General features: G+C 41.1%; 1 protein-coding gene across 1 annotated transcript in view; it reads right to left on the reverse strand.

The window, feature by feature from the left end:
- Positions 1-16,526, reverse strand: part of Ipo7 (importin 7) — a 42,512-nt gene extending 25,986 nt beyond the window's left edge. The window contains exons 1-4 of the mRNA XM_040756439.1: positions 16,290-16,526; positions 5,859-5,940; positions 2,986-3,139; positions 968-1,126 (exon numbers count right to left, since the gene is read on the reverse strand). Of these exons, the coding sequence (XP_040612373.1) occupies positions 968-1,126; positions 2,986-3,139; positions 5,859-5,940; positions 16,290-16,373 (479 nt within the window). The 5' untranslated portion in view covers positions 16,374-16,526. The remainder of the gene's footprint in view (positions 1-967; positions 1,127-2,985; positions 3,140-5,858; positions 5,941-16,289) is intronic.
- Between the last annotated feature and the right edge of the window lie 843 nt (positions 16,527-17,369).

The following is a 17,369-nucleotide window of genomic DNA, read 5'->3' on the forward strand; positions in this document are numbered from 1 at the left end:
GGTGGTTGTGAGCCACCATGTGGTTGTCAGGAATTGAACTCAGGACCTCTGGAAGAACAGTCAGTGCTCTTAACCGCTGAGCCATCTCTCCAGCAACTTTTTAAAAATTTATGTATATAAGCATTTTACCAGCATGATGTATGTTCTGTACACCATTTGCATACCTGTAAACTGCCATGGGAAAGACTTCAGATTTCCTGGTTTTGGAGTTACAAATGGTTGTAAGCCACCATGTGGATGCTGGGAATCAAACTCAGAGCTAAGACAATTTTTTGGTCTAAAAATCTAACTTATGAGATTTATATGAGCTATGATTCATCCAAATATTCAGGAAATTAAGTAGGTCAATGAGAATTTCTCAGACTATACTGACTTAAAAGATCAAAGAGCTGAGCATTGTAGCACAAATAATACCAGCTCTTGGCAAGGCAAATGCACAAGGATCAGGGACTCACAGAATAAAGTACTCCACTGCTCAATGCACCCCAATCACCTTCAGACAAACACACACTCACAAATCTCCTATCAGTACCTCCCGAGGAACACGAATTTTAGAGACAATTTCTGAGTAAGAGTCAATGATTTTAACAAACATTGAGGACAGTGAGTGGGACAGACTTTCAGTGGCAGTCACAGAAAAGTTATCATTAGAGTAAGTACCCAAGCCTGCAGGAGAGCTCAGCAGGGTGCTGTCCTTGCATTAAGCCAGTCATCTAAGCTTTTGGCACCTGCATGGTAGAGATTGAAGCCCCAGCTTGTCTTGTGGCCTCTAGTTGAGAACTGGGCCACTTAAACACACATAAGCGCACACAGAAAAATTCAGAATTAAGATGATTACTTCAATAGGAAAATACTAAAGATATAATTCACTAATTTTCTTATAGTGAAAGAAATTTCAAATTGGTTTAAACTTACACAATTACTCCCATTCCTCAAAAACACAACTGGAATTAGGAGAAACACTTACTCATAATTTTTCACAAGCTGATAAAGACAAAGAAGAATTCCCAGCCAACAAGCACTGTTATCAGACTGAAGATAAAATCCAATCTTGTCCACAATGGCAGTCCAGCGGCTTGGGTAGTCATGTTTGATAATATGATGAATGCATGTAGTAAGCTGTACCCTGAAAGTCAAAACGCAGCAGTAAAAAAACCTAATTAGCACTTTGGTAACTCAAAAAAACAGGCTGTTTCAACAAAGCCTCATTTCAAATCCATCAGGTATTCAGATGCACATAACTGCAGATAATTCAATATAGATCATTCAGCAACAACGTAAATGATACCCCAGCCGGGCAGTGGTAGTGCAATCCTCTAATCACAATACTCAGGAGGAAGAGAGAGGGAAGCAGATCTCTGTGAATTCAAAGAAGTGTGTACTACAGAGCTAGTTCCAGGGCAACCAAAATACACAAAGAAACATTTTTTTGAAAAATAAAACAAATAACTAAATCTGTGAGTTTTAGGACAGCCTGGTCTTCAGAAGACTTCCAGGACAGGCATCAAAGCTATACAGAGAAACCCTGTCTCGCCGGGCATTGGTGGTGCACGCCTTTAACCCAGCAATACAGAGAAACCCTGTCTTGAAAAACCAAAGGGGGGAAAAAAAAAAGTAACCCAGTAGCCATCCAAGCAAGGCTGACTGCACACATATATGATCCCAGCAAGTAGGAAATAGACGCAGGAGGATCATGTACTTGAGGTCAGTTTGAGGTACATAAGACCTAGTTTCAAAAAGCCTTTTCATTGCAGAAAATATCAAGTATACAAACATTTGCAAAGTTAAACATACTGGCTCATCCTCATTTCTCAGGAAAAGTTTAGAGTTCAAGACTAGCCTGGACTACTAGGTTAATAAGACTCTTCAAACAACCCAAAAGTTCAGAGTCAATGACTTGATCCTGCAAAAACCTATAAAGCCAGGTGCAGCACTACACAACTGTATAATCTTATGCTAGGAAGACAGAAAGAAAGGAGGATTCCTGCATCTTGCTGGCGTGCCAGTCTAGACAAATCAACAAGCTCTGAGTTCAGTGAGAAACCCTATCTCAAAAATCTCAAAAAGTAGGCAGAAAACAATTAGACAGCCAAATCAATTTGCACTCCTATAAAAAAAGAGTGCTTGCAAGCCAAGAACACTGTAAATCCACTTGAGAGGCAGGTGGATCTCTTTGAGCTCAATCAAGGCCAGTCTGATATACAATGTTCCAGGCCAGAGAAAGTAGTGATAAGGGCACTTGACTCTCATGAGCAGGCCTTATTCAAGCCTACTCTGAAGAGAAGGTGGGAAACTTCCAAAATCAATCTACAGACTTTGAGACAGCATTCTGCAATTTTTCTTTCCCTCTATCTTTTTTGTTTGTTCTTTTGTTTTTGTTTTTTGAGACGGGGTTTCTCTGTATAGTTTTGGAGGTTGTCCTGGAACTAACTCTTCTGTAGACCAGGCTGGCCTCAAACTCACAGAGATCTGCCTGCCTCTGCCTCCCAAGTGTTGGGATTAAAGGTGTGTGTCACCACCAGCTATTTCTTTTTCTTTCTCAGTGCAGGAATAAAAGTTGTGACAATATGCTTGTTAGACAAGTATTCTACTACTCAGAACCTACCTGTCTCAAAAGAGATAGGACTTACTGTTGGTGGAAACTAACCATCATCCCACCCCAGCCTCCGAAATGCTGACTGCCCCCATATACTATATGCTAGGCTCTTTTGTCTAATTGCACTGTTCCACAGGTTTTCGATAAAAGATGTGGCTTTATAAACATAAAATTCAATTGCATTCTATGACATCATGTGCAGTAATTTTGTTATAAAAATGGCAGTTGAGTGTTTTTAATTCTAGCACTCAGCAGGCAGAAGTAGGTGACTCTCTGTGAGTTCCAGACTAGCCTGGTGTACAAAGTTAGACCCATCTCAAAAAAGAAAAAAATAAGTTTTGAAAAAGAAAATTTAAATTGTAACAATGGGTGAATTTTAATAAACATACCTGATGAGCTCTGGTGAGTGGATAATGGCTTCTACAATATTTTCTCGAATGCAATGTCGGTCTTCTTCTGGAATTGTGTATGGGGAGATGTCCCCTGGTGTGGCTTCCCGATCAGGCCAATACTGTGTTATCATATTTTTCAAATAAATAACACCTAAAATACAGACCATTCATAAGGTAATGTTTATTGTAAAAACAGTGAGAATACCTCTTGGGAATATCAATATTAGAAAGGGATCCTTTTGTAAGCAAAGTAATACCCAATTATTTCAAGTTAATAATCAAAACACTCATTTAACATACAGTTGCAGGCATTAACCACAAAATGATTAAAAATACGCCAAGAGAACCCAGTAAATAAATATACTATATCAAAATCATTTTCTTTTTTTTGTTTTGTTTTGTTTTGTCTTACGAGACAAGGTTTCTCTGTATTGTTTTGGAGGCTGTCAGTCCAGCCTGGCCTCAAACTCAGAGATCCTCTGCCTCCCGAGTGCTGGGATTAAAGGCATGCGCCACCACCGCCCAGCTCCAAAATCATTTTCTAATTAAACCCTAATCATAAAACCATACAAATGCAGTTCCAAAGGCAGGGCATGGAGAAACAGGCCTTTAATTCCAACACTTGGAAGGTATAGGCAGGCAATCTCTATGAGTTTGATTTGAATCCAGCCTGGTCTACAAAGCATATTCCAGGACAGCTAGGGTTTACACAAAGAAACCCTATCACCAAAAACCAAAAATACAGTTCCTACATCTGACTACGTGAACGTGATAAAATGTTTTGTAGGAAAACATTTTATAGGGCACTTGAGTACATAAAAGTTCTCAAATGTCTAAATCGAGTATTTCTATCACACAGCACTTCAAATTCATAATATTTTATGAGAAAATTTGCTGTGCTCAAAAAAAAGTCAGATTACGATCTGCTTGACGCCAGCCACCATACTGCTGCCTTCGCACTTTGCTATCTGACAGTTAACAAGCCGATGATGCAGCATGATGTAGATCACTAACAAGACTTTTTACTCAGCTGTCTGGAAAATATGGATAACAAATGTGACACATGAAACTGATCCCTAAAATGTAGGACACTAGCTTTCTGATTAGCAAATTCCACTGAAGTCCTACACCCATTTAAATAAAGGTGATTGAATCTTAAGTATTTAATTAATACTTAATTTTTCTTTTTTTTACTTTTCCAGTCAGGGTTTCTCTGTGTAGCTTTGTAGATCTCAAACTCACAGAGATCTGCTCGTCTCTACTTCCCAGAGTGTTGAGATTAAAGGCTTGCACCACCATCGCCTGGCAAATACTTAATCTTAAGGTATTAAAAAAAAACCTAAACTATACCTACAATAAAAGACATGGAGCTGGCATATTCCATATTAAAACTACTATATAATTAGGTTTATCCCCCACAACACATCAAGAACAAAACTTAGGACCTGACAGTCCTCACTGTATCTGAGTATTTCTTTCCAATATAACAAACACAGGAATTGAATGTGTACTTATTTTACTTGGTATACAAACTGAAAATTTACAGTGCAAGTATAACAGGATTCAGTCTACCCTAAATGAACTACTATAACACCAAAATGAACCCAAGCCTAGCAGATGAAAGTACCATAATGCCATGCATTAGAATTTCAATTAGAGCTGGGCGTTGGTGGCGCACGCCTTTAATCCCAGCACTCGGGAGGCAGAGGCAGGCGGATCTCTGTGAGTTTGAGGCCAGCCTGGTCTACAAATTGAGTTCCAGGACAGCCTCCAAAACCACAGAGAAACCCTGTCTCGAAAAACCCAAATAAATAAATAAATAAATAAATAAATAAATAAATAAATAAATAAATTTCAATTAGACCAGGAATGTCACCTTAAAATTAGTGATTAGATTTTTAAATTTATAGAAAGTTCGTGGGTGTTTATTGTAGTACCTGTCTATTGTAGTACCGGGGGATAAAATACAGGGTCTTAACTATGTTAACACATGCTCTACCACTAACTGCATAAGAGCTGATTCTACAGTTTAACTGCTTCCATTTTAACCATACTTAAATAAATTAAGTATAATTTAACCTTCCAATATGCAAACTATAGACTGCAATAGTTTGGGGGGGGTGTTTTGAGACAGGGTTTCTCTCTGTATTATTTTAGAGGTTGTCCTGGAACTTGCACTATAGATCAGGCTGGCCTTGAACTCACAGAGATCGGCCTGCCTCAGCCTCCGAGTGTTGGGACTAAAGGGGTGTGTCACCAACGCCCAGCAAGAACTAATCTTTTTACATTTGAATACTTCTAGTAAAACTTTGGGGATTAGAGGCCATGTAACCTTTGAGTTGGAGTTACAGGCAATTATGATAATAATAAAATTAAAATCGTTAAAAGAACATAGGAAGACTCCAAGGTTAAGAACATTGGCTAATCTTCCAGGACCCAGTTCAATTACCAGCACTCACATGGTCTTAACTCCTGTTCTAGGGGTAGTGATGCTCTTTACTGGCCTCCACAGACACACACAGGCAAAAACATCCACACACATAAAATAAATAAATTACAAGCTCTAGGTGTTCTTCCAGAGAACCCAGGTTGACTATCAGAACCCACAAAGGCAACTCACAACTGACTGTAACTCCACGTCCAGATGTGACACCCTCTGCTGACTGAGGGCAATGAATGCGCACAATGCACACACACTTACATGTACGAAACACTAATACACAATATGAAAACAAATCTCAAATGTCCCTTTAAATCCTCTCAAATATCAAGAAACTTGTTGTTAGACACACCAAAAGTAATGGATTCTCGGGGAAGGAAATTACAGTACTTTTATTTGTGCATTGAAGAAAACAATTTAAGAAACTTGCCTGCCTGTCTCACAGGTACGTCCAGTTGTTCTGACATAGTAATCTGGAGCAGTGTTGAAACAAAATTCAGAGACTTGTGTACCTACAAACAAGCAAACAAAATAAAGACTTTAATTTTTGTAGTTGAACATATTTTATTTAGAAACGGTCTCTCTATATAGCCCAGGTAAATCTTGAACTCACCATCCTCCATCAGTCTTTGCTGGGATTAATAGTGTATGTCAAAGGCTTATGTTTACTTTCTGCTATTTTATATAAGTATATTGTTTATCAAAACTGACTCCCTGGAATGGTTGCATTCCACATCTTTAGTCTCAGCTCTCAGAAGGTGGAGGCATGAATGAGCCTCACAACCATTCCCTAACCAATTCCAGGGGATCACACATCCTCTTCTGGTCTCCAAGGACACACATGTTAGGCACTATATACACAAAATAAAAACAATTAAAAATAATAGTAATAATTGGAGCCAGGCATGGTTGCCCACATCTTTAACCCAAGCACTTCGGGGCAAGGCAGGCAGATTTCTGTGAATTTGAGGTCAGACTAGTCTACAGAGAGAATTCCAGGACAGCCAGAGCTATTACAGAAAAACTCTGTATCAAAACAAAACAAAACATATGAAAATATGAACTACAATGTAACTAAGTATTTTAAGTCACCACAGTACTAGGCCCAAAACCAGACAGCCTTTTCATTAAAAAATGAATGTGTGTATACACACACACACACACACACATATGTATATCTCCACCTACTACATTCCACAGACATTTTTTGTTTCGTTTTGTTTTTCGAGACACGGTTTCTCTGTATTGTTTTGGAGGCTGTCCTGGAATTGGCTCTGTAGACCAGGCTGGCCTCGAACTTAGGAGAGCCTCCTGCCTCTGCCTCCTGAGTGCTGGGATTAAAGGCGTGCGCCACTAACAACCGGCTTAACAATTTTCTTTTTAAATTGTTTTATGCATATGGTGGTTTTGCCTGCAGGTATGTCCTGTGCCCCCAGAGGCCAAAGAAGGTCATGTGATTCCCTTAGAGAACAGCTAGTGCTCTTAATCCCTAAGCCATCTCTCTAGACTGTTTTTATATTTTTTTCTTTATAATTTTTAACTGATGATTTTATAGCATTGGTTTAGGTCTTTTCAAAGCTGCCAATTCTTGTCTCATAGCCAAAGTATTCATAGGTTTTTTTCTCTCCCAAATTCTGAATAGTATTCTTGGTAATAAATGTTATGAGGGCTGGAGCAATGGCTCAGCAGTTAAAAGCACACTGGCTTCCTTCCAGGACCCAGATTCAATTCCTAGCATCCATATGGCAGCTCACACCTATATGTAACTCCTGTTCTAGGGTATGTGACTCCCTCACATAAACATCCATGCAGGCAGAATATCAATGTACATTAAAAAAAAAGGAAATGTTATGAGCTGGAAGGAGGTGATACACATTTTTAATCCAGCATTGGGGAGGAAAAGACAGGTGGATCTGTGAGTTTGAGGCCAGCCAGGTCTACAGAGCAAGTTCCAGTACAGCCAGAGCTACACAGAGAAACTCTGTCTGCAAAAGCAAAAGAAATTATATGAATTTTCTAGGTGTGGTAGAGCATAAGCCAGAGAGTGGACCAGTAGTTCAAGGTCATTCTCAGCCACGTAGTCACTCAAAACTAGTTTAGAATACTGTCTCAAAACAACAAAAAAACAAGTTTGAGGGAACACACCTGTTATTCTAGCACTTGCATACTAACATACGAAGATCACTTCAAACTCAAGGGCAGCCCAGTATTCATGCACTAGACCCTGTTACAAACATGCTGTTTTCAAAACATAGGCAATTCTGCTCTCTCAAAAACATGGATCCTGATTAATTTCTAGACTCAAATTATGCAACAAATGGGTCATTACATTGTCCCTTTTAAAATCAAAGTCTGTCTGTCTGTCTCTCTCTCACACACACACACACACTCACACACACACACACACACCATACCACGGTTTACCATATAGCCCTAGCTGGCCTGAACTCACAAGTACTGACTTCAATAAACACTTTAAATCCTTCACAATTCTTTTCTTGGGCAAAAGGAATACTGGAATTGAATGTAGAGCCTCAAATATTCCAGCCCCTTTCAAATACTTTAATAATTAAAAAAAAAAAAACAGGTATCCTTCTCCAGGTTCTAGCCCAGTAAATGGTCAGAACTAGAAAAACATTGTTGGTTATCTTTCGTGAGGCTCCTAGCTCCAAATCTGCAGATTTGAGTACATATCCTGGGGTTGCTGCAGAAACCAAGAAGGTAAAAGGGGGCCATTATTGGGGGAAGGAAGGAATAACAGAGTCTCTAAGTGACCTGATCTGAAATGAGAAAAGTGGTGAGGGAAATACATACAGAAGGAGGTGAGGAGGGTAAACACAACAGTAGAGATTTCTAAAAAAGACATAAAGGGGGTTAGAGAGACGTCTCAGAGGTTAAGAGCACTGGCTACTTTTCCTGAGGTCCTGAGTTCAAGTCCCAGCAACCACATGGTGGCTAACAACCATCTGTAATGGGATCTGATGCCTTCTTCTGGTGTGTGTGTGTGTGTGTGTGTGTGTGTATATATAATAAAGAAATCTGCCAGGCATTGGTGGCACAAGCCTTTAATCCCAGCACTCGGGAGGCAGAGGCAGGAGGATCTCTGTGAGTTCAAGGCCAGCCTGGTCTAGAGAATGAGTTCCAGGACAGCCTCCAAAACAATACAAATACAGAGAAACCCTGTCTCAAAAAACAAACAAACAAAAAGAAATCTTAAGAAAAATAATAAGGACGGAGGGTGCACGCCTTTAGTCCCAACACTCAGATGCCCAACCTGATCTACAGTTCCAGGACAGGCTCCAAAACTACAGAGAAACCCTGTCTCAAAAAAACAAAATAAACAAACAAACAAAAAAAAGGACATGAGGAATCATACTATTCACTACCTTAAAAAAAAAGAAACTGCAATACGTAATATAAATATACATATATAATTTAAATCAAACTCTTACCTGGGCTCCCTCCAAGAGCCAAAGACCATCTGACAAAAACCCCAACACCCAGCATGAAAAAACGCCCCCCACCCCACCCCTGACTAGGTTTCTCTTTGTAGCCCTGGCTGTTCTGAAAGGAACTCTGTAAACCAGGCTAACACTGACTAAGAGATCTGCCTTCCTTTGCCTCCCCAGTGCTGGGATTAAGTGTGGCCACCACACCAACCCAGACTCCCAGAACATTATACAAACTATTGCTGTTGTCCTTTGTTGCCCAGTCCCCAGAGGTGGTGATTAAGTCCCTGTTGCTGAAGAGGCAGGGACCCATAAGACCCTGAGCTGGAACAGAACTGAAAGCCTCCTCCCAGAGGCTAAGTTTTCAGGATAACAAAACAAACCATACAAACTTCCAAAGGACCAACAGTCCTACCCAACTATGATGCCTATGAACTATGACTACTAGGACTACTAAGGGTACAATGGCACACATCTTGGCAGTAACCAACAGCTCTCTAATTGGATTTAAGATCTTCTCCATAAGAAGGAATCATGCTTGGTACTGTAAAACTAGCTGACTACCTAGGGCTAGTAAGGTCATGGACCTTGGAGGAGCCTCTACAATCACCACTTTACTAAACCAGCTATACTCTTAAGTATTTGTCTTACCCTTCAAAGAAGCTTCTCTTTGATGGAAAGCCTGATCTACAAAGTGAGTTCCAGGAGAGCCAGAGCTATCACCCATGAAAACCCTGACCCAAGAAAACAATAAACAAACAAACAAGTCTTCTCTTTACAACAGATGGAGACCATTACAGAAAATGACAACCAATCAAAAAGCAGAGTCCAGGCCCAGAGGATACATCTACAAAACTCCCATATCTAAGATTCAGGGATCAGTGTAGAAAAGAGTATAGAAAGAGTGTAAAAGCCAGAAGATCGAGTTTTGTAACTATGAATGTGTCAGAAGCTACACCCACAAAATCTTTTTTTTTTTTTTTTTTTTTTGGTTTTTACGAGACAGGGTTTCTCTGTATTGTTTCGGAGGCTATCGGTCCAGCCCGGCCTCGAACTCACAGAGTTCTGCCTCTGCCTCCCGAGTGCTGGGATTAAAGGTGTGCACCACCACTGCCCGGCTACACCCATAAAATCTTACCAACACAACTGCCGAAATAAAACTGAACAAGGACAGCAGCAAAAACCAGGAGATTTCAGCCAGGCATTGGTGGCACATGCTTTTAATCCCAGCTCTTCGGGAGGCAGAGGCAGGTGGATCTCTGTGAGTTCGAGGCCAGCCTGGTCTAGAAAGCGAGTTCCAGGACAGCTTCCAAGACAATACAGAGAAACCCTGTCTCGAAAAACCAAAAAACAGGAGATTTCAACCCTACACAAAGAACTAAGTCTTTCCCAGGGAAGAGCACACCAACTGGTTATCCAGTGCCAAATGAAGGGGAAAATGATATACTAGAAAAAAAGTAATTAACTACCTAGCAACTTTGAGGTCAGCCTGTGCTACGTGAGACCCTGTCTCTCAAAAAAAGTATAAATAAGCATCATAGTAATGAAAGTATCCTGAGGCAATCATCCCAGCAATCATAGTTTGAAACACAAAATAAAGATATTTATCGATACTAAATCCATTTACTTTCTCATATAAAGCAGCCTGAATTACAGACTAAAATCCACCACTGCAATTCAAATGTTATTTGCCACATGATAATAAATACTCAAGATTCCCACCTAAACACTTGTTAAATATTGTCTACTGGCCAAGTGGTGGCGCACGCCTTTAGTTCCAGCACTAGAGAGGCAGAGGCAGGCAGATCTCTCTGTGAGTTCAAGACCTGTCTGAACTATATCCAGGTCAGCTAGGGCTGTTACAAAGAAAAACCCTGGCTCCAAAAAAGAAGTCTACTATAAGCCAAAACTCTCATGTCAATTCCCATAAATTGTCTTCTATATCTCTATTTTCTATATACCAAGAACATATATACAGATACATAACACATACACACACTACTTAAAAAAAAGGACCTGAGCTGTACAGAGAAACCCTGTCTCTAAAAAAAAAACCAAAACTATAATTCTAGATAAATAACATCAAGTAATCTCCAAAATATGATATTCAAGTGAAGTTATATATAACAATTTTATATTTTTTCAAATATTTCAAAGATTTGGTGTTATGCCTGCATGTATGTCTGTGTGAGGGTGTCAAATCCCCTGGAACAGACAGGTAACAGAGGTCTGAGTGGCCATGTGGGTACTGGGAATTAATTGAACCAGGGTCCTCTGGAAAAACATGACAGTGTTCTTAGCCACTAAGACATCTCTCTAGACCCCACGTTTATTATCTGTCTGTCTGTCTGCCTGCCTATCTATCTATATCTGTTGACTGACAGAATTTTACTTTTTAGCTCAGACTGACCAACACTGCAACTTGCTACAATCTTCCTTTCTCAGTCTTCCAGGTGCCTAGTTTCAATGCCTGCCCAGAAAGCTATTTTAAAGACTTTAAAATGAGTGTTCTTAAAAAAAAAAGAGAGAGAGCCGGGCGGTGGTGGACCACAGCCTCCAAAACAATACAGAGAAATCCTGTCTCGTAAAAAACAAAAACAAAAACAACAAAGTATTTTAAACTGGAGTGATGACTCAGTGGTTAAGAACACTGGCTGCTCTTCCAGAGGATTCCAGGGTTCAAACCTCAACACCTACACTGTAGCTCAGACATTCATAGTTCTAGTTCTAAAGGATATAATGCCCTCTTCTGGTCTCCAAAGATACCAGGAACACACACGTTACAGACATACATACTGTCAAAACAACTATATATTTAAAATATACCCCTCTTCCCTCCCTCCCTCCCTCCTTCCTCCCTGTCTCTGTTTTTCAAGACAAGGTTTCTCTTTGTAGCCCTAGCTGTGCTAGAATTCACTCTGTAGACCACGCTGGTAAAGCATGCACTACCCCTGCCCCCACTGCCCTGTAAAATAAACTTTTTTAAAAGTATTCTTTACAGAAATCCTTTATTTTATATGTGTATGAGTGTTCTCACTGCATATAAGTATACTATATGCTCCCAAGTGTCTGAGGTCAGGAGAGGGCGTCAGATTCCCTGGGAATCAAACCTGGATGCTCCGGAAGATCAACATGGGTTCTTAACTACTGGGCCATATCTCCTCTCCAGCCCAAATGAATGTTCTTACCATTATTTAGGGTCTTCTGTCTTGAACTCAACAAATATTTCCTGTTTCTATTATGTGCTATCAATAATGCTACCTCATAGTGATCTCAATGTCCAAAGAATCATTTCAACGTGTACACCAGGTGGCACATTCAGTTCAAACAACTTGGGGTACTTACTGATTCACTTCCCTAGATCTTTACATACACCACTTACTTAAACCATAAACACAATGGCAGACACTATTTCATTATACACACAAGGAAACCAGCACTCAGAAGATTCCACAGCCTGGAACTCAACCTAATGTATGTAGAAGAAAACATTTAGGGAGAAAAATGCACCTGTACTGTATACAGACTTTGTCTTTTTGGAGACAGAGTTCCCCTGTATACCCCTGGCAGTCCTGGAACTTGCTCTGTAGACCAGGCTGGCCTCAGAGATCCTCCTGCCTCTTCTTCTCAAGTTCTGGGATTAGAGGCCTAAACACCACTTCCCTGCTTTTTCCTTAAATACTGTTCAACAGCTGTTTACAGAACATTTACAATACACTGCACATTATATGTAATTAAATATTTAAAGTACAAGGGTATAATGATTTAAACTCAGTAGTACTTAGGCTAATATATAAATAGTATTCCATTTTACATAAGACTTGACCACTGGAGGATACATTGTTGCCTATATGGGAAGACTATACAGAATTTTGAACTTTTCAATTACATGTACATATATGTGTGTATATATTTGCCACAGCACACACATGGACATGAGCACATATGAGGATGATCTGCCAGATTTGGTTCTTTATCACTTGGGCAATTTGAAAATACTACCGGGGGCTGGAGAGATGGCTCGGAGGTTAAGAACACTGACTGCTCTTCCAGAGGTCCTGAGTTCAATTCCTGGCAACCACATGGTGGCTCACAAACACCTTGAATGAGATCTGGTGCCCTCTGCTGGCATGTAGGCAGAAAACTCTATACACAGTAAATAAATAATTTTTTTAAAAAAAAAGAAAACACAGCAGGGCGCGCCTTTAATCCCAGCACTCGGGAGGCAGAGGCAGGCGGATCTGAGTTCGAGGCTGGGCTGGACTGACAGCCTCCAAAACAATACAGAGAAACCCTGTCTCATAAAAACCAAAAAAAAAAAAAGAAAAGAAAACACTACCTAGGTTGGGCACAGTGGTGCCATGCCTGTAATCCCAGCTCTCAGGAATCTGAGGTTAGCCTAGACTACAAAGAGACCATGTTTCAAAAAGAAAAAAAGTAAAAATTACACGACCTAAACAGTCATTAGTTTCCTAATCTAATGCTATTTATAATTTTAGTCATATGTGATATAAAGATAACTCAAATATCCTTTAAGTATGATATTCATGAGACCTAAGCTTTATAATGCACAAGTAGGAAGGTAAGAATGTAGTTAGAAAATGGGGAGTCCCCCATGATAAAGAGACATTTAAATAGAGACAAAGGGTCCACAGCTAAGCACACAAGCTCAGTAGCAAGAGTGCTGTCATGTTTTCAAACTGAAAACTTTGAAATGCTGGATGTGGTGGGTGTATGCCTTTACTCCTAGGCAAAGGTAGGGGGATTTCTTGCATTCAAGGCCAGTCAGGTTGACAGCCCAAATTCCAGACCTGCCAGGAACTTACTGAGGCTTCAAGCACCCACCTCAAAAAATTAAATAAATGAAACAAAAAATAAAAATGCTGAAGACATTTACAGTTTTTACCAATGATTGCCTCACTTGGTGAGAGGACTCATTCATATATCTAAAATCTTTTAACATGATGGGCAATTTTTAAGGAGCAAAAAGGGCTTTAATGAGTCGACAATAAATTGTGCACCTTACCATACTGAAAGCAAAAGCCTCTCAAAAGCAAGATGTTATGTTCTCATTCTCCAAGACTTATCCAGAATGTTTCCTAAATCAGAGTAAATATTCTAAAACTTACCTTAGCAAAATTACTTAAACATCTAAATGTAGTAACTGAAAGACAAAAGAAATAAAGAGCAATAGAGAAACCCTGTCTGGGAAAAAAAAGCGCTTAAAAAAAAATCACAGAAATACAGGCCAGATAATACATTGTCTTTGGCAGAGTAGATTATCAGTTCCAAGGCATTGCAGAATAGCAGATCAATGGCTGAGTAAAAAAGGCTCTGATTATTATTTTGATTATTATTTCTTTTAAAAACCTAACTTGTGAAATGCTTTCTCCAAGTTTTTATCATTTGAGTGCATGTAAGTTAGACATGCAAAACTGGATGTGCTGGTACGTGGACTAGGAAGACTGAGGCAGAAAGCTTACCCAGGAATGTGAGACAAGCTTGGGCTAAAGGGTGAAACCCTGTCTGAAAACAAACAAACAAAAAAAACTAGAATACAGTAACTGTTCACAGATTGAAGAAAGCATTATTATCCAATCTTTATGAAAGAGAAATCAAACCTTTTAAGAAACAATTTTGAGACACATGTATTCATGATAGAAATAGTTAAGACAAAACTTTCAGATTTTCTAGGTTTATTTTAGAGATAGATAGGGTCTTACTCTGTAGCCCAGCAAGGATTCAAACTCCTGCCTTAAGCCTCCCAAGTGCTAGGATCTTACGTGTGAGCCACCACAATGTTTGGTTTTCCAGACTATTACCTATACTAATAATTCATAAGCAAAGCCGGGCAGTGGTGGCGCACGCCTTTAATCCCCCCACTCGGGAGGCAGAGACAGGCGGATCTCTGTGAGTTCGAGGCCGGGCTGGACCGACAGCCTCCAAAACAATACAGAGAAACCCTGTCTCGTAAAAACCAAAAAAAAAAAAATCATAAGCAAAATAATAACTATTATAGGAAGGTCCATCTAAAGCAGAACAAGTGACCCCCTAACTCTTTGTATGATTTAATAACATTTTAAAAGGACAATTTGTTTCACCTTATCATTTTAAATCCCAATGTAAGCACTTGCCAAGGTGACTTTGGGTCTAAAGATTTGAAAATACTATGATCTTTTAGAATGATGGCCTCATTACATATAAAAGACTTACCTTTTCATTCTGAAATAATTCAGTTAATTTATCTGAACTATGAACTGTAAATTCCTTGAGGGCAGGAATATCTAGCACAGCACTGTAAACTATAGATGCTCAATTAGTAGTTTCCCTGTAAGTCAATGCTTTAAATGTCTTTAAACAGAGGTTTCTTTTTACATCAATACACTCACACATACACCATCAGAGACTCAGTGGTATTCCAAGAGACAGTTGCTCTAAAGAGTTCTTATGAACCTCCTGAATTCTTATTATTACATAAAACTGCAAAGTTCAGAAGCAAAGAATAAGGATGAAATAAATCAGAACACCCATGTAACACTCTTTTCCTAGGGGAACTTCCCAAAACACGTGGGAGAGAAACGAACTCTCCGCAAATTCTGAACGATCCACAGGCGGACTTCCATTATCTCACTTGACCATCACAGCAACCCTGCGGCCTAATTCCAAGAATGAGTAAAACTCAGGATCTGGAGAGCTTAAGGGACTTGCCCCAAGGTCACTCCAGAAATCAGTAAAGGAACTATACCTAGAAGGTCGCACTTCTTCCGATCCTTCCACTACATCATTCCGCCTCCCAACTGTGGCACTATGACAGACAGTACGAAAGCGGGGAATGCACAGTGTAACCCGCACTACCCCAGCCCTACCAAGGAGGCGCATGCTTACATCTGAAATCTGTCCCTAGCAGCTCGCCGGCAAGAACTAAGTTGTACCCGACAGGCAGATCACTGATCCGCCTAAAGCTGAGACAAGGCTGACAGCGCAGCACCCAATGGACTAGCTACCCTTCCCAGGACCCTCGGCATCCCCGGCGCCGGAGAGACTGGTCTGGGACATGTCTGTACCCTCCCAGGGAGTTTCGCCCCCTCCCTGGAGCAAGGAACCAGCTGGGAGTGAGCCAGAGGGCGGCGGGCCACCAAAGCCGGCCATGTGTCCAGCCCGTCACGCCCGCCTAGCCCGGCCGGCTCCTCAAGCCCAGACCGCAGCCAAAGGCCCACTCTGAAGCAGACTGAGAGGCGGCCTGGGCGCCGGAGCCCCACAGCGAGGCACCCGAGCCTGGCACGGAGAGCAGATCTCCGCCCCACCCCTCCAAAAGGACCTGTCGGCGACTCGGTCCGAGGCTCCCGGCCAGGCCGGAAGACTCGGCCTGCCGGTCCACCAGCCCGCAGCAGCCGCTAGCCGGCCGGCCTTACTTCACTGAGCTGGCGCTCCGCGGCCTCGCGCAGGGCTGGGTCAATGGTGCCCCGTAGGGCCTCGATGATGGTGTTGGGATCCATCGCCGCACGATCGGCCAAGCCCGGGACACCGGTGCTACTGAGCCAGAAATAGCGCCACTCACTGCGCACATGGACCGGCCGCGCTCCGCAGCGGCAACCGGCGCGAAAGGAAAGAGAAGCGCCAAGGCCCCGGATAGAACCTTCTCGCCTCGGCGTGGAGGCGGGAGATGCTCCGGCCACTTCCTGTCAGCGTACCCGCGGAGCATCTTGGGAGATGTAGTCCGCAATCGTAGGCACGGCCCACGTGGCTGGCTCCCGCAGAATAGGCTAGCTTTTGAGAGAGAAAACGTTCAAATTACACAGAAAGAAAAGTAAAGCACTTACAAAGATTTATATGATATTCCTAGAGGACATCAAGTAATGTGTGATGCAATACGTTGCTACTGTGTAGTATTAAAAGAAACTTCTGTTTTGGTTTTCGAGACCAGGCTTGCTTTGTAGCCCAAGCTGACCTGAACTTGCCACTGCCTCAGCCTCCCAAATGAAACTTTCTGAAAAATGATTTGAGCTGTATTTCTTTTTTTTTTTCGTTTGTTTGTTTTGTTTTTTGTTTTCCAGACAAGGTTCTTCTGTAGCTTTTGAGCCTGTCCTAGAACTTGCTTTGTAGACCAGGCTGGCCTCGAAATCACAGTGGTCAGCTTTCCTCTGCCTCCCAAGTGCTGGACTTGAAGGCATATGCCACCACCCCCTGGCTTGAGATGTATTTTAAATGCCATAAAAACTGTTTCCCTCTGATTCACTAATCTCATTTGTGAGACTTTATCCTAAGAAAACAGTATAATACAAAGGATCAAATGTACAGGGTGGTGGTGGCTGCGGCAGCAAATGCCCTTAGCACCAGCACTCATGAGGCAAAGGCAGGTGAATCTGAGTTCAAAACCAGTGTGGAGGGAATACGCGCGTGCGCGAATTTATGTGCTTTGTCTATGAAAGATAGCAATTTAAATATCTGTAACTACAATATACTGAAGTTATGTCTTATTAACAACTGTGCAA

Source organism: Mesocricetus auratus, unplaced genomic scaffold (genome assembly GCF_017639785.1).
Source record: "Mesocricetus auratus isolate SY011 unplaced genomic scaffold, BCM_Maur_2.0 Super-Scaffold_4256, whole genome shotgun sequence".
Lineage (NCBI taxonomy): Eukaryota > Metazoa > Chordata > Mammalia > Rodentia > Cricetidae > Mesocricetus > Mesocricetus auratus.